Below are 20,748 nucleotides of genomic sequence, written 5' to 3' on the forward strand. Positions count from 1 at the left end.
GTTATACAGGTTAAGTTAAAACTTGATGGTCTATTATTAATTTTTACCCATCGAGGCCTGAAGCAAGGCTGTATTTTGTCCCCAGTCATTTTTAATTTTTTTCATCAAAGATTAGGCCACTTGAATAGAAAAAATGTATTCCCCCCAAAGTAGGGATAGTACCAATCTCATGGTTCCGATATGTGGATGACCTAGTGCTGTTGGATAAAACCCTGATAGGGCTTCAGAGGAAACTACTAGCTCTAGAACAGTATGCTGCAGAAGATTCTCTAATTATTAATGCGGAAAAGTCAAAAATGTTAATCCTATCATAAAGAAAAAGGCATAGGAGATTTGTATGCAGATGGCAAATATGTCAGCAGCCTCTTCAGATCGTTTCAGAATATTGTTATTTGGGATTGAGCATAAACGGAATCACGAAACCCCTTATAAACTGGAAGCGAGACGCAAGATGGAGAAAATGGCGGCCCAAGCCACTATTGTCCATAAGAAACATGGGAAATGTTCAGTTATCCCACTCATTACTTTTTATAAACAAAAAGCAATCTCTACGGTAATCTATGGGGTAGAGACAAAATAAAGAGAATACAGACGTAATTGGGAGAGATTAGAGGGACTGTATTGGAAAAGAGTATTGTCACTCCCTAAAAGTTTACCCATACACATTATTCATTTCGAACTGCGTCTGTTATCTCTAAGAATTGTAATTTAGTGCATTTTTAGAATTGTATAGAAAATGTCTTATGAATGATCGCAATATTACTTCTTTACTGCCAGCGCTTGCCCAAATATTCAAAGACCAATCAGACAAATGTGTAGAATCTTGGAAGAATTAATGCCTGTAATCAATGTTAATGGTAGATATTGACACAGAATTGCTAATACCTAATCCAGATGGAGCGAAAAGGAAATTGTGATAGTATGACTGAGGAAAGACTTGGGAACAATATAAGTTGTTGTAGGGGTTCGTCCTTAAATAAACCATTGCATCAAATTCATGCATATTTATCCAAGTTTCACTGCCCTAGATAGTAAACATAATTTTTAAGACTGCAGTTGAATTTATGGTTGACCAGGGAAGAATTAGGAACCCGTTTAAGCTGGACAGAGGATCAGAAATCATGCAGATTTTGTCAAAACATGAAAGAACCTGAAACACTAAGACATATTGTAACACCTTATCCAACGTAGGCAATTTTAAAAAAAAATAAATTATTTAGATTTTAGATTGTTAACTGCAGATAAAATGTGGGTTATTGTTTTTAATGGTCAGTATGTGACATTAATTTTAGCAGTTGTGCATTTTCTGTTTTTAAACATTTTGCCTAGTGAAAGGAATGAATTGGAACATGATGTAGGGAAATGTTTTAAAACCTTTTTATGAATTGTGAAGGGTTAATCTTATGTAACTGATCTAATTGATTGTCATAAAATGTGTTTTTTCTCATGTATAATAGAAATGTTAAAAGGTTGAAATTGTCATCCAAAGCAACCAATAAATAAAAAAGCTCACGCTTTGTGATCAAAGCCTTGTATAAGCATTCTGTTCACTGAGCCATCACCTGTGTCGTTTCCTAACCCACAAATGTATGGACAGCATTTATCCTTCACGTCAACATTGAAGTCATTCCCACTGAAGCATACACATCTTGTTTCAATGTGGATCTGCTTTTCTGTTCTTGAAAGGGCACAACTTGACATTAACATCTAGCCTCGAGAACGTCACAAAATGCAGTTCCCCCTCCTGGATCTCAGGAACAGTGGACCAAGAGAGCAACACTAACTTGCGATGGCCAGTGTACCTCAAGTGGAAATGCTGCAATGACCTCGGCTTGTGCGAGGTGTGACTGCCCACATGAAGTCAGTGTTGGGGATTCCCCACTCTCTGATATCGACCACTGTAAGAGTGTGCTGCGCTCTAGATAACCAGTGTGGCACCACTGTGTTAGAGGGTACCCTGCGTATACGTCTCACACACACACATACACACACGCAAACATGAGGTGATACAGTGAGGCATCACCATGCAAATAAATAGAGGAACTACAGTGCACAGGTGCAGTCGGATCCAACCACGGATCACAGCATGTGGGCTCAATCATTAGTGGTAGAGCCGATGCTCAGGGTCTTGTATTATGCCCTCACTGACCAGACCCCAAATCAGGTGGTAGGACCCCACAACCACCAGCATGTAGGTGAACCCAATTCAATCCATAGTGTTTGAAAGTACATAAGATTGCAGTTTTTCATGTGTTCCTTTTGGGAAGATTCCAAAAGATTGCAAAGAACTTGGCCTCTTCTGGTGTTCTCCAGCTGGCGCCGTTTGGACATTTCCTACACGCTTCTCTTTGTCTCATGTTAGATCTCACCAGTGCATGGAGCAGAAGATACTACACTCCTTCATCTGAGGAGATACATTCCTCCTAAAAGCTTGTTTATGGTCAATATTCACACAGCAGCTTAGTAGAGTCCGCTTGAAATGATAAGATAGCCTAATGCCGCAAAGCATCGGTGTGTAACGTGTGAGGGGAGCATTCTTTGGGGGGTTGATAAAATCATTTGAGGTGAGTTAGATACATTGATGTTCTCGTTTCAATGCTCGTAAAAGTAGGCACAGCCTGGTTTTTCTTAGGTGCAAATGTACCTTGCAAGGAAATTAAAAGTCCCAGAGACGCTCCGTGCTTTCAACAGGCACAGAAATCTTAGGTGTCTTAAGGTCTTTTTAATGTACCGTTGTGGGTATGTTATTATTTAGAAGGCCCAAGGAAAGAAAAACATGTAGCGTATCCATTGTGGTTAACCAAAAAAGCAGTGTGGTGAGAATCAATTTCAATAGAAAGTTTTAGATGAAGCAGCATTTTACAGAGTTTTCTAGTCATGCCTCTAGGGAAATGTATTTATGGGCCTCGGGTGGGCATGGGCGCAGGTAGGTTTCACCCTAGGCTTGAGGATAGAGCAACTAGCAAAAATGGGCCTTGGTGCAGGGCTACATCTTGGATCATGGGTGGTTGTCAGAGTGGAGATTGTCCAGGGGTGTGAACAGGGACGTCATTGCACCAAAATGCCAGGGGTAGCGGAAGTGACTACACACGACCCTTGACCCCAAAGTGATATCGCAGGAAGCAACGGAACATGACCTTTCATCCGTTGACAAAAGAGGAAGTGGCATCACATAGCATTGTACACTACGAATAATACGGTTACGATATCACTATAATGTGATGTACATATCATACCTGAATGGATCGCCATATGTATCGTTAAGGTAATTGTGTATAGGCCCATATTACCAAATTACTGTGATTGCAAGCAGACGTCCATGACCAAATGATAATGATGTGTTATTATATAGCACTTATGCTTAAGCGCTTTAGATAGAAGAAATATACACCCAATATCACCCAACCTGTGCTGGTACCCATTTATCGACCTCAGAAGGATGAAAGGCTGAGTTGAGGCGTTTGAGAACAGACTAAATCAGTGACTCACCCCCTGAAGTGTGCCTGAAATAAACCTTTAATGAGTCTCGCAATTATTGTATAGAATTCCAGAAAGACACATTTTTTGGCATTCCTGTTCTTTCTTATTTAGGTTCAGTGCTGATTTATTTCTTCTTTTTTTAAAGGGGCCTGAACAAGAAAGCTAGCCACTCCAGAATTAAAGAGCCATATGGTGCTGGCCACAGCCCAGGAGCTTGCATTGCAAAAAATAAAAATAAAAAAAACTTTGTTTTTTTTTTTTTTTTTTTTTTTTAGAGGTCGCAAGGGAGACCTCAGAGGTCGCAAGGGAGACCTCAGAGGTCGCACTTGCGACCTCTGGCGACCCAAAATGACGTCCCTGGGTGTGAATGTGTATGGAACTCCAGTGGGGGCTTGCTTTGGGAGGTTTTAGGGTTCAGGTGAGGCGAAGGGGCGGGTGTATCACCCTGTGTATGAGGATGTCACAACTGTCCAAATATATTAAAATTTGGATAATTGTGATGCCATAACTACCCAAACATTAAAGATATTTTGAACTGTATATTATATGTGGGACACACGACCCACAATTGTACTTTATAGGAATACTGCAAACCACTGAGGAATTCCATAACCAAACAGAGGAATGAGGCTGAAGGCACAGTTCCTTTAAAAGGTGACACCATTCACAGGTGACTTGCAGTATCATTGTAATGTACAGTCGGTAGTATTTTATACTTTCTAAAATGTGGTCACAACATAACGACAACGACCGATAACTCACCTTGTCTACCCTATGTATACTATGTAAATATGCACATTCGTAAACTGTTTGTCTCTGCATCTTTCGCAACTGCTTTAACCATGTACACACTGCAAATACGTACCTATGTGTACACTGCAACTATTGTACAGCACTGTAACCAAGCTGAGAATAACATTGTTGCTCCTGCGCCCTTACACCTTCGGGTCTGACATGCAATATAAATAAATAAACAAACATAAAACCCCTTGATCTCTTGCTTGCTCTGATGAAAATGATCTTCCAGTTGTAATGTGAAATAAATGTAGAGTCTATATAACGTGGAATGTGCGAAAATTATTTTAAGCAGTTTAATAAAATTGCTGATAGATTCTTGCGGATGTGTGCTAAATCCCAGATGTGCACTAAAAAGGGCTTCTTATCGACTGCGATTTGACATAAATAAATAGCTCAAAAGCAAGGAATCTGAAAAGTCAGTCATTTGTTCATGTGTTTTAGTGGCATTTGGAATTCTGCTTAGAGAGCTGCCTTTCACACAGTGTGCCAACGCTGGCAGCAGGCATTGTGAGATCGTAAATCAACTGCGACAAAATAAGAGTAGTGATGTAACTTTCTTATTACATCAGAGAAGATCTGTAATAACAAAATGACGTAGAGGCTTTTATACACTTATTGTAGCCTCCCACGTATTATATATCTACTAAATTACCTTGGGTATCATATTACCATTTAAAAAGGCAGACCGAAGACCGCTACTAAACACTTAGCAGCATCCACTGTAGGTGTGGAGGGATAGGAACACGGCAGGTAAGTGCTGCTACATAAAGAATGACTCTTATGTACACAATTCTTTTTTTTAACCAAACACTTCAGTTCCACCCCAAAGGCATTGGGGTTGTGGATATGTACATTAAGCCTTGGATGAGAATCCCATTTAGTCCTAACTTGAGACATAGTTGTGATTCTATTAATGGCACGGAGGCGAGTATTATGCACTCTCTTCTATTGATTTTATCAGCAGCAAGAAATACAAAAGCAACGTTAATGCAGAGCTGCTCCTAACATGCTTATTCCGTGCCCCTGCCCATTCCTCGTCCTCTAATCACTGCTACGACTGCTTCATAAGGACCTGTACAGCCCAACAGTCTTCCTCTTTTCTGCTGGGGACGGCATACTGCCACCCGAACATATGAGATCGGAACTGGGGAAAACAGCACCTTGGGACTTTCTTGACCACCACCTTTTATAGCAGAGGAACATCTGCCCTTCTGGATATCCTGAAAAGATGAGAGCAGACCAGACCAAAGTTTATAGAAGTGGGAGGGTCCTGGGGGGGATAACACTCCCCTTCATGCCAATCTTGGAATCATTAATGTCTGTATCAGACTAGGACTAATTCAGCTTTTCCATACTAACCTTCGGGAAAGTCATAATTCTATTAAAGACACGTAGGCAAAGTATTATGCTTTCTCCTTCTTTACTGAAAGCTTGAGCAGGCTTTATAAAAATAAACATTCAACAATATATCAAGAACTACAATTTTCTGGAACAGTGTAGTTTCTAAACGTGTGCTCTATGCGCTCAGGCCTGTCATGTGTTCATAGTCTGCCAATCACTGCTATCCTGTCCTGTCATATCACTGTCCTTCCTCATAACTTCCTCTTTCTTGCTGACTCGTTGCAGCCACCGGAAGAAACAATTTGCCTTAGTTGCTGCCGAAACAAATGAAACTGTGAAAGAAACATTGCTCTGAAACCTCTGATTTCTTTGCCCGTGCTATGCAGGTTTGTCCCCGGGAACAATAAAGATCCTGTCTGCTTGGTATCGGCACCTGCATGAATGACATAAGGTACAAACCACAACCAAAATTCAGGTCAACTGGGTGGGCAATCGTCGCCAAAGTTGAGCTGTGCTGCTTCCTGGCTGCGTTTCTCGTGTTTTCTCGTCCTGCTCCTCACCCTGCTGCGCCCTGACTACGCAGATTTGAGCGATTGAGTGAGTGGTATAATACTTCATCTTTGTGTCTTTAATAGGATTATGACTTTCCTGAACGTTAGTATGGAAAATCTGAATTCTATGTCAAGAACCGGAGGCTCTGATTGTTCTTGTTCAAAGCTTACTTACCCCCAACAAAGCTATCTGCTTGACAGGCTTGAAATAAAAAGTCTTAAAAGTGGACTCACTCGACCAGTCTGGGGCTTTGAGGTTGTCCTGTAACTGGGCCACACTGGCAAAAGTTTTAGATGCCATGGCTCCTCACGCAGAGTGTGCCCCAAAGAGTGAAATATCTATGCCTGCTTCCTGCATAACCCACCTCACCCATCTAGCTAGGGTGGTGGTGGATACAGCTTTGAATAGCTTACGGAGTGCAATGAAAAGACTGCACTCCCCCAAAGGCTTGATAGGCGCAATCTGTTTCCCATACTCCTTTAGGCATCTACCTGAACAGAGCTTCGGCTGTTCAAGGAGCGCCGGAAAAGTAGCCATTCTGATGGAGGTTTTTGTCCTCCACCCAACATGAAAAGTGACTCCCTCTGGACAAAAGTATTTGCTGTCCACCTCCAGTGCTCCTACGTCTGATACTCTCTTCCAGGCTACTAAACAGAGTAGCATCGCTAGCTTGGCCGAAATTACTTTTATCCGGCCAGCCTAGAAAAAGCTTGAGAACATCGTTTACATCACACATATGTGAGTATTTTCGGATGGCTTTCACTCTTTTGAGCAGCCGGACTACTAACGCATGCTCGCCGACCGGGGAATTGTTAATTTGCTCATACCCTGTGGAGATGGCGGACCTGAACATGCTAATTTTCCGGTAGGCCTTGCCTTGTGGGGTGAGGCCGGCTAGAAAGTTCACTACGTGGACTACATCTGCCAACGCAGGATGCACGTTCCTAACCACACACCAGCTGTGCCATCTATGCCAAGCTGACCTGCAGGATCTCGCTGACTTTGGAGCCCAGGATTCGCTGATGAAGCGCTCAGCTTCTACCGATAGCCCCTGCTTTTACCAGGCACTCATGAAATCACCCAGGCTATGAGGTGCAGGATCCCTAACCTGACTAACAGGTGCTGGAGCCCTGCTGGGTTCAGCAGTATGTCAGGAAGGTCTGGCAGAAGAAATGTGGTGTTGCTGGTGAGCTCCAGCAAGTCTGGGAACCACACCTGCCTCTTCCAGGCTGGTGTCACCAGCAGTAGCCTGGCTTGCTTCTGGCTCGTGTACGCCAGCGTCCTTGCAATCATGGTGAAAGGAGGAAAGGAGTATTTCCTCTGTCGACCCCATGGCTGCAGGAAAGCGTTTATGGCTGCTACCTCTGGGTCCGGTCGCCAGCTGAAGAACTGTACTAGCTGATGGTTCAGCCTGGACACAAACAGATCAGTCTGACAAGGACCCATTCTCTGCCTGAGGGCACAGAAGACAGCTTTGTCCAGCTTCCAGTCACTGGAATCTTTGAGGTGTCTGTAGTTCCAGTGCGCTACTTGATTGGAAACTCCCAGGAGAAATCCTTTGCCAGCTCTGCTAACTACCTGGACTTCGTCCCCCCTAGGTTGTTGATGTACAGGACTGCTGAAAGATTGCCCATTTTCTGTAGGATGTAGCACTGGACTCTGTCCTGGGATAGGCATCTGATCATGAAGGATGCTGCCAGGAGCTCCAGACAATTGATGTGCAGCCTGGACTCCTACAGGGACCACCGTTCTTTGGTCATCAGCTACCCGCATCGAGCTCCCCAGCCACTATGGCTGGCATCCGACTCTATGACAAGGTCCGGGTGGAGCCGAAAATGGCCCTCCCATTCCATGCTTTCATGTGTCAGAGGCACCAGTTGAGCTCTGTCCTGGCATCCTCTGACATGGGAACCAGCTTTTCGTACAACCACTCCAGCCTGAGGAACTGGATCTTGAGCCGTTGGAGAGCACAATAGCGGTGGGGCCCTGGGAAGATTGCCTGGATAGACGAGGCGAGGCACCCCACTATCCCTGATAGCTGCCTGAGAGAGAGAGCTGATGTCTGCCTAGGACTGTTCTGATTTCCCTCTTTATGTCATTGACCTTCAGGAGAGGCAGGCTCAGCGTCCTCACCTGAGAGTCTATGACAAATCCCAGGAATTCCATTCTATATTGTGGGTTGCTCTCTGACTCTTCCCAGTTGATGAGAAGTCCCAGAGATTCCAGGAGCCCCGATGTGAGGGCTACCTGCTCCCGTAGTCTCCCCCCGGATATTGTGCTATCAGGCGTAGGTCATTGAGTTATACTAACATTTGCACACCCAGTTCATGTTGCTTCGCTACTACCGGTCTGAGGAGCTTGGTGAATGATCAAGGCGTTGATGCTAGACCAAAGGGAAGGCAGGCGAACTCCCACCTCTGGCCCTGCCATAGGAACTACAGGAACTGTTGGTGCGATTTACAGATGGGGACTGCTAGGTACACGTCTCCCAGAACTCTGCAGGCTAGCCAGTCAGATGGATACCCTCCATCTTGAAATGTTGGTTTATTAGGAGAGCATTCGAGACTCTGAGATTGATCACCGGCCTGACCTTCAGCTTCTTCTTCTCTAGAAAGACATTGCTCAGGAAGCTTTGAGTTCTCCGCGCACATGGCCTCATCACACTTTTTCTTGGAGGTTCCCTTAGTTCTTTGTCTGAGAGGGATTGATCTACTACTGACATTACGCAAGGCAGGGGCGGTTTTGTTTGCACTGGCTCTTGCAAGAACTCGAGACAGAAGCCCTGCACAGTGTCTAAGACCCATGAGTCCGCTGTGAGCTCCTACAAAGTTTGTGCATGAGATGCTAGCCTGCCCCCAATGGGTGGGAGTGTGCCGCTTGCTGCTATGCTGGGTGCATGCGACTGCAGTCTTACCTGTGTCAGCATCCTGTGTTCTGTTGCCGCCAAGCCAAACTCAACCTCTGTCCACCCGCAGGAGGGGATTAAGATGTTGGGTCTGCTGTTCTCTAGATGCCAGTTACTACTGTTAGTGTAGGGCCTTTGACTCCCTCTGCGGCTGGCTGCGCAGTCCCTGCCTCTGCCAGACCTGGCAAAAACCAGGGGAGTGAACACTCTCTCCAAGGATGACTGGGCTTTATCCAGGACGGCAAAGGTACTCACAAACTGAGGTCTCGCCAAATAGTAGTCCTTTGGCCGAGACTAGCTCCCCATCTTAGGGTCGATTTTGACTAAAATTGATAGCTGACATTCTGCGCTATGGCAAGGTTGGCGTGGTCTAATCGGCATACCACTCGTTGCGCCCATCTTACTAGGATTTGGGGGTCGATGGTCTCACCCCCTTTGGCTTCCTCTGACAGTTAAAGGATCTTGGCTAGGGGCCCCACAGTATCCAAAAGCTTGACTTGGCAAGTTCTCCACGAGCAGTCAATGCCCTTTTTAACGTCTCTTGAATAATTTGCTATAAAAGTCAGCATACGAGGATCCAACTTGGGTGTGTCCGCCAATCTGTTTCGTACCGATGGTCTGGAGCATTCTGCCCTCAACTTACTGCTTGCCTTCTTATTTAGAGGAGCATGCAGGCATTTGCACAGGTCGTTGGCCACCTTCGCTGGCGACTCCCATTCTGTGGATCTTCGATGGAGCAGAGAATCTGGTTCAAATGTATCACCTGGGGGCTCCGCCGGTGCTTTTCACCAGCCGTTCTGTGTTTTGTACACGGTTTCTCGTCCCGTGGAGATTCCGAACCTACAGAGACGTGGGAACTCTCTTCTTCATCGATGAGCTCTGAGCGACTTGTAGAGTCTGTGCTATCAGTGTCTTCCTCCGGGCTAGAGGGTCTACCACACTGCCACCTCTACTGCGCTTTCTCTTAGTGTGCTTGGTCTTGTCATGGCTTTTGCATGGCAGGGCTGAGAATGTGTCAGTTGCTTGTGGTCATCTTGCCAGTGTCTCTTGTAGGACTTGGGCTTAACAGCACTGGGGCCCTGTGAAAAGGCCATCCAGTCTTGCACAAAATGTAACCTGCCGTCTATGGACCCTGGTCCTGCCCATGCTGCTTGCTCTATGAGCTGTCCCACTGTGGGGTCATCTAGGAGCTGTGAAGGCCCTTCCCCGGCAGACTCACTCCCTGAGGCTTTCCCTCGAAGGAAGGCCATATATATCTATAGGACACTGGTGACTGAAATGTGGCGGCTTGCAGCCTGTACATGGAGACTGTCCCCATTAGATAGTTAGCTTGGGCTTATACCCGTAGTGCAGAGCTGGCAGCTAAGGGTTTCCATCTCTTCCGCCCATGTGAATATGAATATATGCAATCACCAACACCTGCGTATAATTTCAGTATTCTTGGATCTGCCCCGTGGTCAAGATACGACACGTTGCATGGAAAAATCAATCGCTTCACAGGGCGGAAACGAGCTGAACTGAGAAGTCCCGCTTTGTGCAGCAAGGTGAGAGCATTGAGCTTTTTGATGTCTGAAACTGCCGCAAGGTGGCGCCTGAGTGGAGCACCGCTACAGCACTGAGTCAGTGGCTGAGACGCAGAGAATTGAATCTACGGTTAGATAGATTAGCTCCTGAAATTGACCATCTCACATTAATTGATTACATAACCGGTGTTCGCTCGCGGATAGCCAAAACAACAACACGAGAACTGAGGAGATTTCTGAGCGCATCAGTGTTTCGGTTCCCCTAGACAACACGCTTTGCAGCTATGCGCTGCCAAATGACCTATAAAAGAAATGCACAATTTTCTACCAGAGATTAAAGTGTCTGTCATTATACGAGCTACCTAGCGCAAATACCCTACTTTTAAATCATTAAGCTAACGCCCAATGCTGCAAGGAAAAAAAGAAATAGCACTAACGTGCTGCCCGAGCAGGAAAGAAAGAGGAAGTTATGAGGAGGGACAGTGATATGATAGGTCAGGAGATCAGTGATTAGTGGACTTTGGACATGTGAAGTGAAATTTGGGGAGACCCTAATACCTGAAAAATCCCCCCTGTGCCACAAGTGTCAACAAAGGTACCACTCGGTGTCTCCCAATACAGATGCTGGCCACAGTACTCTTTCCTATTTCAGAACTACAACTTCCAGAATCCCCTTGCGAGTAGCCAAGAAGGCGCAGTACAGATTCAAACAAAATGGGAAGTAGCAACAAAGATGACCCTGAGACTCCACCACGATCCAATAGCATCCAGTACTGCAGACAAGGTTAGAACTCACCAAACCAGTAAGAACCCGAATTTCCATACCCACAGCATAGCAGAAAAACAGAAGAACTATCACAGACTTTCACAAAAACCGTGCTGGAAAAGGGTGCGGGGATTAGAGGTTTTTTTTAAAGCTGCTCACCTGGGTCCTGGGGAAAAGACAGGCACTGACTTGTGCAAGAAGTCAGATGAGTGCTGCAGCCAATAGGCAGGGAAGGGAGGCATAGAACCACCAGCCTCACACTATTAAAGCAGACAGCAGCAGAGGCAGAGTGTAGGTTGTTTTGGTGAGGTCACAAGGGGATGTGAATGTGGACCAAGAGACCAGATGGCAGAGTGGAGTATTGGAGACTTGGTGATAGAGACAAAATGGTACCAGTTGTGTATAGTGTGTTTGAAAGTGGGGCGGGGAATATATATGGTGTGAGAGATAGGAGAAGGGGAGTTGGGTAATAGTTGATAGAGTGAGAGGGAGTGAGTGTTAAGAGAGGGTGAGGCTAGTAGAGAGGGTGTATGAGTGCGGTGCGGGGAGAAAAGTGTAGGAGAGAAGAGGGCAGTGGGTGAGAGTAGTAAGAGCAAGTTTAGTAGGATGGTGAGCAAGGCCCCATATCCCCGAGTTTGGCAGAGAGGAGAGAAGTAGTAGTGTGGGGGCAATGGCAGTGATAGGGCAAATGGAGTAGTAAGATCGAAGGGTGGAGGTGAGGAATGAAAGAGTAGAAGTCAACAGAGGTGGTAGTGCCGGGAGAGAATTAGACGTGTGTAGAAAAGAGTAATAGTAGTGAGGAGAAGGTAGAGAAGAGAGTTGTACAAAAGGGGAGAAAGACAAAGGGAGGAGAGGAGATGGGTAGAGTTAGACAGAGGAGAGTAGATGGAGCGTATATTAGTAAGGAGATAGATGGCTTGAAGATCAGACAACACACATATACCACCTATTAGAACTAGCCATCAATCGTGTAGTGCCAGTTAGAATGCCCCTGAGTGAGATTAGACAGCCGGCATACTAGGGAACCCTCATTGGTGCAGCTAGGTATTAGGCAGTAAGGGTTATCGGTCAGTTGCACTAACCAGGGGTTATGGACAACTTGGCTAGGGAGGGAAGCCCACAGGAGATGAGAGAGAGAGATAGCGGGATGTCCCTAGTGCCACTTTCCCAAATCCCTTTTCCAATCAGTGCCTCTAATCAAACAAATTGCCTGTTTATCATCATTGGTCCAAGGAACAGTCCATTCTTTTTGATATTTTTAATATAAACCCTTGAACAGTCCCTCAGAGTCTGAGTTATTAAGGCCCTCTGTGACACTACCTCTGTAACTCGATGGAATTCGACCAGGCACATTATTGCTACTAATTTAACTGAAAGCTGCTTTAGGGGCAGCTGGTTGTTGGTTAGCCATTTCCTTAAAAAAAGCTAAGCCCCGAATTGACGTTCCTAAGTTGTGTGTAATGCGTCATAGGTGGTGGTGAAATATGACTCAATTGCAATAATTTACAAACTGATGTATTCTCACCACTGGAGATCTTTCCACCAAATCATGATAAGTACAGATCGCTGATCGATAAAGATTAACCCTCTGATAAGAGGCGGATCCTGCCAGCTCTGCCAGAAAATGTACTACCATCATCAAAGAAGCCAGATGGGGATCAAGGCCTCCTCGATAACCCATGCAGCCCATTGCGGATATATAGGATTTCAGGTTGCTAGGTACCCAGGACCACTTGAGTGCTGCAGCCAGGAGAGAAATGCACTTAGGGGCCACTGTTAGACAAAATCACCCAAACGAAAGAGAACCTTCCCAGACAAGAGGATGAGTCTTCCCTTCAGTACCCCGCAGGATACCGGAAAGGGCGGCAGGTAGCCAAGGTACTTCTATGAGGAGGTGCAGACCAGCGGATACTATTCTTGAGATGGCCTTAAGTTTAAACTGGAAGCACCACTCTAGGAATCGAGGCAAAGGAAGAACGTCATGGTGTGCCCTATGTCAGTGTCCTAATCCTGCAGCAATGCGTCTGTTGCTGATACCTCCGGATCCAGGTTCCAAATGAAAAACAATGGTAGCTGAGCAGTGAGGCTGAAGGCAAAATAGATGAATCTGCAACAGTCCCCAGAATCCCTAGAGGATTTGAAATACTCTTGTTAATGACTGCCAATCTGTCAGGTTCCACAAACGATGAGAGCACCATCTGCAATCACATTGGAAACTCTGGTAAGTAACACTGCCTGCACTTTTAGCTGACAGGGGAGCCATAAGTACCAGAACTGTTTCGACCAGATCTGAAATATTCTTGGATGTTCTTCCCCATACTTTTTTGACAGTCCGCTGACTGTGCATTCACAGAGTAGTGGTGCACTGCCATCTATCTTCCACAAAGATGTGAACCGAAAAGGCCCTCCAATCATCTCTAAACAACTGATGCGTCACTGCGACTTCTCGAGAGACTACCGACCTCCAGTGGAAATCCCACTGCAGCAAACCCGCCCACCTGATGATGCTGGCATCGGATTCTAAGACAAGACTTGGGGCAGTACAAGAACCGCCCTGCCGTTCCAGGTGTTTATGTGATGATCCATCATAGCAACTCACTGCCGCCTCTGAGACATTTGCACACAAGAGTAATGGTCTGTGCCTTATTGCAGCTTCAGATTTTTAGTCTTTGGAGGGTTTGATAGTTAATCCTCACTAGCTGGCAAAGGCACAGGAATTGGGCACTTAGGGCTCAACACCAATTCCTGCTTGATGCATCAGATCTGTTACCTGGCAAGACGACTGGTAGAAGCTACACAGTTCATCATGAACCCCAAGAAATAAGGTTTCTGGGTTGGCCGGACTTCCGACTTCTTCCAGTTGTTGAGAAAACCTAATGCAGTCACAGAATGATCGTAAAGCGAAGATACTTTTGCAACAATTTTTGTGACTGGGCCATGATCAAAAAATTGTCCAGGTAGATTAGTAACCTGAACCCTCTGCCACTCAAATAACCTATGACCGCCCATAATCATTTTAATAAATACCATGGGCTGAGGATAACCTGAATCGAAGAGAGGTGGAATGGAAAAAAATGTTGGTGCCACTGGAAGCAAAGGAATCTCCTGTGTTCCGGCACAATAGGGATAGTAAGGCATGTGTCTTTGATATCCAAATGAGCTAACCATTCGCCTGGCGTTCATACGTGTCTCAACAACACAATAGGCTCCATCTTGAAGTGATGATTGAGAACAAACTGATTGTGGGCTAGTAGGTTGAAGACCGGACAGAATGACTGCTCCTTCGTTTGAACCAGAAAAATGTTGCTGACCAATATGGGAGAACTTGGAACACAAACCTCTATTGCCCTTTTCTGCAACAGTTGTACAATTTCTTGATGTACCACTGTCGATTGTTCTCCTTTGAATCTGATGGGAGGGGGCTGGTAATACACCCTGAGAAACTTTGTGGTAACCCAGGACTGTATCAAGAACCCAGGGATCTATGGAAACCCAAAGCCAATTTTTTAAAAAATCTTTAATTCACCCACCCATCTGAATGCAAGCTAGAGGAAGTGAAAGTATGCTCATTGTTGTATAAAGACTTTCCGGTCTCTCTCCATGTCCTCCCCTGCCATGTTGCCTCCTCAGGCCCTACTTTGTGGCTTCTGGGGTAACTCCTGCAAATTATTTATAAAGTTCTGTCGACAGGGTCCACTATTCCATTGCGTACAGGCCTGTGTTCCACTGGCCATTCAACCCCTGGCACGACTGGCCTGGGTAGAAACATCTACAGAGTGGTCTGGGCTCCGCCTAGGGTCATAAAAGAAGACACATTTTCAAATCCCTTTTAAGGCCGTCACCAAAAAGTACTTCATCTGAATCCTCTTGGAATGGGGTGCCAGTCAGACCCACAAGTTTAGGGTTAATTTTCATGAGGAAGCCACTACTGTGCTCGTGAATGATGGAGGCATTGGTGTCCCCTCCCAGACGCAAAAACATCTGAGCCCAACCGGAAATGACTTCTGGATCCAGGGGCTCCTCTGTTAACAGGGCTTCATTTGCCAGGTCTAGGATTTTCTTAATTAGACCGATTGCATTTAAGAGATGACCGTGGCAGTCTGCCCAGTCTTCGCTATATCCTTCCCACATTAAGAGAAAAAAACAGCAGGTTTTGGATCCATATGGGGCACCATATATTGTTAAACTTCTCTCATCTTTCTTCTAGAGTTGCTATTCAGTTATTTTTGATGAATATCGACATGTAGTAAAATAAAACATTCTGTAGAGGAGGCAGACCGAAGGGTTTAAACATCGAGTCCCCCATGTGATCCACCACTCCAGAACCAGAAGGTTCCCAAATTCGGTTGATGCAGGATCAGTAATCAACAGAGAATCTGCATCCCCGAATATTGAGGTCCACCATTCTTCTCTATATGAGGTGCCTACAGCCGATAATCTGGCTCCCCTCTGCAGAATTGAGCCATCCCCTCGGCCTGGTGAACCCAGCTCACTTGCAACAGATGCTTCCGTAGGCATCACAGTGCAGAGGATGCTGCACTGAGAATGCCTTGCCATCACTGGTGACCAGCTGTCTTGGACATGGTGTCACTTTTGAGCCACCCTGTGTGGTCCTGCTGTCCACAAAGCCCCCATCTAAATTATTAGCCAGGCCCTGTTTCACTGCACTGGCCACTGACTCAACAGAATTTACAGACATTGCCTCCTGAATGGCCGTGCCAGCATTCATTCCAATAGTGTGCTCACATGCCTGAGCCACCTACTTATTAATTCATTCAGCCAAAATGGACTGCTACTTTGCAGATTCAGCAGGAGTCTCAAGTTGCAAAGCCAGCAGTCTGCATGCCTTCTTCTCCTTCCATGATGACAGTGATTGTAGGAGTCGAAATGTTCAGCATACTCCCCAACATGCTAGAAACCAGAATTTTGGCATGTGGGTAGATACCATGGTGTAGACAATGTAAAAAGTATACCATATGCATTTTTCAAAAAAGAAAGCTGTTTTAATCGGTCTGCAATGCTTGGATATGTGTGCGTGTGTGTCTGTTCAAAATGTTCAGCATACTTCCCAACATGCTACAAAACTGAAATTTTGCATGTTGGTAGGTTCCATGATGTACACAATGTGGTCTGGAATGCTTACCCTTTATGTGGCTTGCTCCAGAGTTGGAAACAAACACAATTTGTTCCCACTAGCTCCTACAGGAAACACCAGCAATATTGATTTAGTTCATTAAATACACTTCAAAGTAGGACTGAAGTAGGAATGACAGTGCAAAGCACGGGTACACCTGCTAGTCTATAATAAAGCTGGCATAATGTTGGGTCCTTTACTCTAAACCAGCATTGGGCCCGGCTCTCTACCTGTGTGCGGCACACCATCGCATAGAAAGCAGCCTCCCCCTACAGTATATGCACAAAAATCATATTGCCGAGAATTAGAGACAAACACGAGGTATACTTATCGCGAGAGCAGCAAGCAAAGAGGAAGACTGCTGTGATGCAAGGATCCTTATGAAGCAGAGGGAGCACTGATCGGAGGAAGAAACAGGAGGGGCATACACTAAGCATGTTGGGAGCAGTAGTTCTTTCATATTCCTTTTGGTTTCTTGCTGCTAATTAAATAAACATAAAAGAGTGCATAATAGGAGTATCCGTGTCATTCCTTAGTACCCTTTTCATGGAATTGATTCACCACTATCGAGCATCATGTGGACAGATGGAGGTTAGCATCAAGGTTGTCAGACAAGGCATTATGGGGAGTCAATTCATGTCTGTATAATCGCTGTGTTAGCCTATCTTTAAATGGAACGGAAACTTCACCGACCAAAGTAGTCTGTGGGGCTCTGCATGGATCTGCACTATCCCCATGTATTTTAAATATTTATTCTAAATCCCTAAATGGCCTTTTATCAGATCTGGAAGGGGGTTATTACTGCTGTGCAAAAGATTCCAAGCTCTCATTTTAACTGTTGGTTAATCACGTTCGAGGCCACGACGAGCGGTTAGAAATTCTCAACATAAGTACAATGTGGATGCGCAATAAACTGGTTCAGCCTCAATAGCACCAAAACTGAACTTGTGATTATCACTACCAGAAGCCTTAACCAGACAATATTTCAGCCACATCTTCCAAGTTGATTTGATTCCTATGCCTATTTAGTCTTTGGTAAAAACGTTTGTATTTTATTTGATTCTTAATATATGTTTGCCCATATAGGTGCTCGCTCTCATACACCCATACAAAATATGTTGTCAGTTCACTACATTAGCTAAGTCAGGCCGATGCATCAAGTTATGTCATCTTGCTTCTATACCCAGAGCCATCATGAGGGCAAAATGTGACTACTGCCCCTCATTTTTTCCAAACTAACCTCTCCAAATGTAGAAAATCCCCAAAGCCACTTTCTAATAATATCCGATATCTTAACTTTTGCTGAAGTAGAAGTATTTCTTTTAATGTCATAGATCCTATTGCAGCCTGCCAATACTCATGGTTCCCATTTTCACAGATTGCCACAGAAGCAAGTACGCTCAGTCCCTTTAAAAATAACCTACGATTACAGGACTGAATCATTAAAGAAAATGATTGAAGTAATATGCAATCTAGAAGTGGATTAGAGATCAGGCACCCTCCGGCTCTAAAGTCAACAATAAGGGTTTGGCTTGGGAACTGCTTGATGAAACCTAAACATGAATATGCAGGATACAAAGTGGTGATGACTATGGGTGGAGATTTTCATGAGAAGATGGCAGGCAATGCAAACTAAGGGTGACACACATTTCAATGGATAATGGATTCAAGTGGCACCATTTGGTATCTAAGCTGAAGGTTCTCAGCGGCCTACGCCAAGGTGCCCCTCAAGCCCATGCATGCTCCTCCAGGATGAAATCTTAACCATTTCTTCTTTTGAAGCTAGTCCTACCCGGGCATGGAGGGAAAAGCTACTAGACTGTTGATTCCCCAAAATACTCTACAAGCACAAGCTTGCCCAACAAAGCCACACAGTTCAAGTCAGATTGGGGTATGGTAGGTGGGAATATGGAAAGCATTGTCCCAGAGTCCTTCACTGTCTCATATAAAATCCAGCATTAATCTCTGGGGTTTGTGGCTAGACTACCAAGATATTCCTCTTCTGATCCATACACGTAGAATGCACTGAAGTGCAGCCCGAGTTCATAGGGCTATTTTTAAGGTCATAAACACGAACCAAAATGCAATGCCATATCCGGCTATCATAATTAGGTAGACATAAAGATAAGACTCTGAATTTCAGAACCAACTAATACTTCTTTTTAAGAGTGCACCAGGGTGAAGTGTGGTCGAGCATGGTGTAAACATGTCTGAATATGGGTTCATCAGCCTTTGCAACAGTTTAGGTTTGCTCCGTTCTCAAAAATACGTTACTTGGAGCACCCAGTCGCGCTTCTGCAAATGTAGTTGGTCAATGGCGCCACTTCCACATTCATGACAACAATTTGCAGACGAGCACAGCCGAAGCCTATGCCGCACTAAGTGAAAAGGCAGCATCTGATTGGCGGACATGTAGGGCCCGGACACTGGCTCAAGGGGCGGGGCGATAGAACTTGCTGCCGTACCTCAAACACCCAATAGCTAGCTAATCTGCAAGGATAGGGGAGGATGTTTATGCACAGTGTTAGATCACACAAGGACACTTTGGTGGCATGAAAACACATCAGGAGTATCTTATGTACACTACACATTTGAACACAGATTGTTACTCTACACACTACAGTACTTGGATATTCAATGGACAAATAGTGGGTCTGCCCATGATTTCAGATAATATCATGAAAAGAAAAGTACATTGGGCAGTCCTTTACATTTGGTTTGCTCATCAGATATGTCATCTCAGGCTTTGCAGCAAATTGTGAGGCCTCATATGTAAAAAAGTGAACTGTGATGAGGCCCACCGAGTGGGTACTGGAACACAAAAAACAAAGAACATCCCTTAAATTAAACAAAGAATTTGTCAAAATTCTTAAAATAGTCTCCTGTTTTAACAATGTTTTGGCTGCTGCAAATCATTTTCACGTTGGTGGATATTTATCGTCATTATATTACAAAATCAGTTCTCGCCCAGGTTAGCCTCGAAGCCCTCATCAGGCAGATTTTCTCCCAACATATTTGTGGGTTGGCTGGGAGCTTTTTCTGAAAAATGATGGCATACGGTTCTTTTCACAATGCCAGTTTACATTCAATTTCTATGGCACAGGGCTGCAATCTGTGGTTCCCCAGATGTTTTGCACTACCACATTCATGATCCATCACCATTGCTTATGCTGGGCAGAGCTTTTGGAGGGCCCAAGGGTGCAGAGCCTGGTTCAAGCACGTGTTTTAGTCCCCGTGGAAACTCCTTGTAAATTGCCCTTGCAGCATTGTACCTTTTTCAATTCAGGGAGAGGTGGATTAACATGCATGGGGCCTGCTTTTCCAAATGAACCCCTATGAAAAGTAACTACCTTTGTAGGCCGTGACTTTTAAGATGGGGCATTAAGCATCATTGCAGTGAGTACATGGGCAGCTCTTGAAAGGCAATAGTTAAAGAAGGAATGTCAGGTGCCTTCAAAGCAGCACTGGAATAGCCAAAGACAACAGTAGATCTTGTTGCTATGGGGAAACCTAAACACGAGGGCTTGCGTACCAGAGGGTTGTAGAAAGATGGCATTTGAAGGCAAAGGCAGAATCACACCTTTGGATGGAAGCGCTGGACCTGAAATGAACAAGGATTCCACTGGAAAGTACCTTTATTCAAAAGAGAGTAGATCTGGATGTGGCCCCTCGTTATCCAAGATGGAGGTCCTCAGCGACTTTGCTCGATCATCATCAGAGTCCTGGTCGCTCTCCAGCATGCCATCTTCATTGAAGCAGATTTTAAAGCTGGGCTTGCCGGGGCATGAAACGGGTGATAATCCCTTCTCTACGGGTTTATTCATTTTAAAATCAATGGTACCTTTGTTAATAAGATCAGGCACAGAGAGAACATCGTGTGAGCAGTCCTCACCATTGTCTATAGGCTCATGGTGGTCTACAGTGGAAGGACACTGCACATTCTCCTTTGGCGCCTGCTCCGGGCAGGCTGCTGGCAAAATAGCCTCCACTTTGTCAAGCAGGTCTTGAGAGTTTATATGTTTTTGCGGGGAAGCAAATGGCGACACCTCTGTGGACTCCGGGCTGCTCACAACAGGGCTAGATGAGATCATCATGTCTTGAGTGGTTTTCAGAGCTCTTGGAATACGCTTCTTCGTCACAGGTGGGGGTGGATCAAGTCGCGGGAACGTCTCCAGAAACCGTGACCTACAAAATACAACATGAAAAGGCAAGTTTGATGATTAATGAGGTTTTCATCATTCAAACTACT

At 45.0% G+C, this 20,748-nt stretch overlaps 1 protein-coding gene across 2 annotated transcripts in view; it reads right to left on the bottom strand.

Moving 5' to 3' along the window:
- Positions 1-3,774: 3,774 nt before the first annotated feature.
- Positions 3,775-20,748, bottom strand: part of NOS1AP (nitric oxide synthase 1 adaptor protein) — a 1,516,567-nt gene continuing 1,499,593 nt past the window's right edge. For both annotated transcript variants that reach the window (XM_069641481.1, XM_069641480.1), the window contains exon 12: positions 3,775-20,684. In XM_069641481.1, the coding sequence (XP_069497582.1) occupies positions 20,135-20,684 (550 nt within the window). In that variant the 3' untranslated portion in view covers positions 3,775-20,134. The remainder of the gene's footprint in view (positions 20,685-20,748) is intronic.

This window comes from Ambystoma mexicanum, chromosome 1q (assembly GCF_040938575.1).
Source record: "Ambystoma mexicanum isolate Mex_15411 chromosome 1q, UKY_AmexF1_1, whole genome shotgun sequence".
NCBI classification, from domain to species: domain Eukaryota; kingdom Metazoa; phylum Chordata; class Amphibia; order Caudata; family Ambystomatidae; genus Ambystoma; species Ambystoma mexicanum.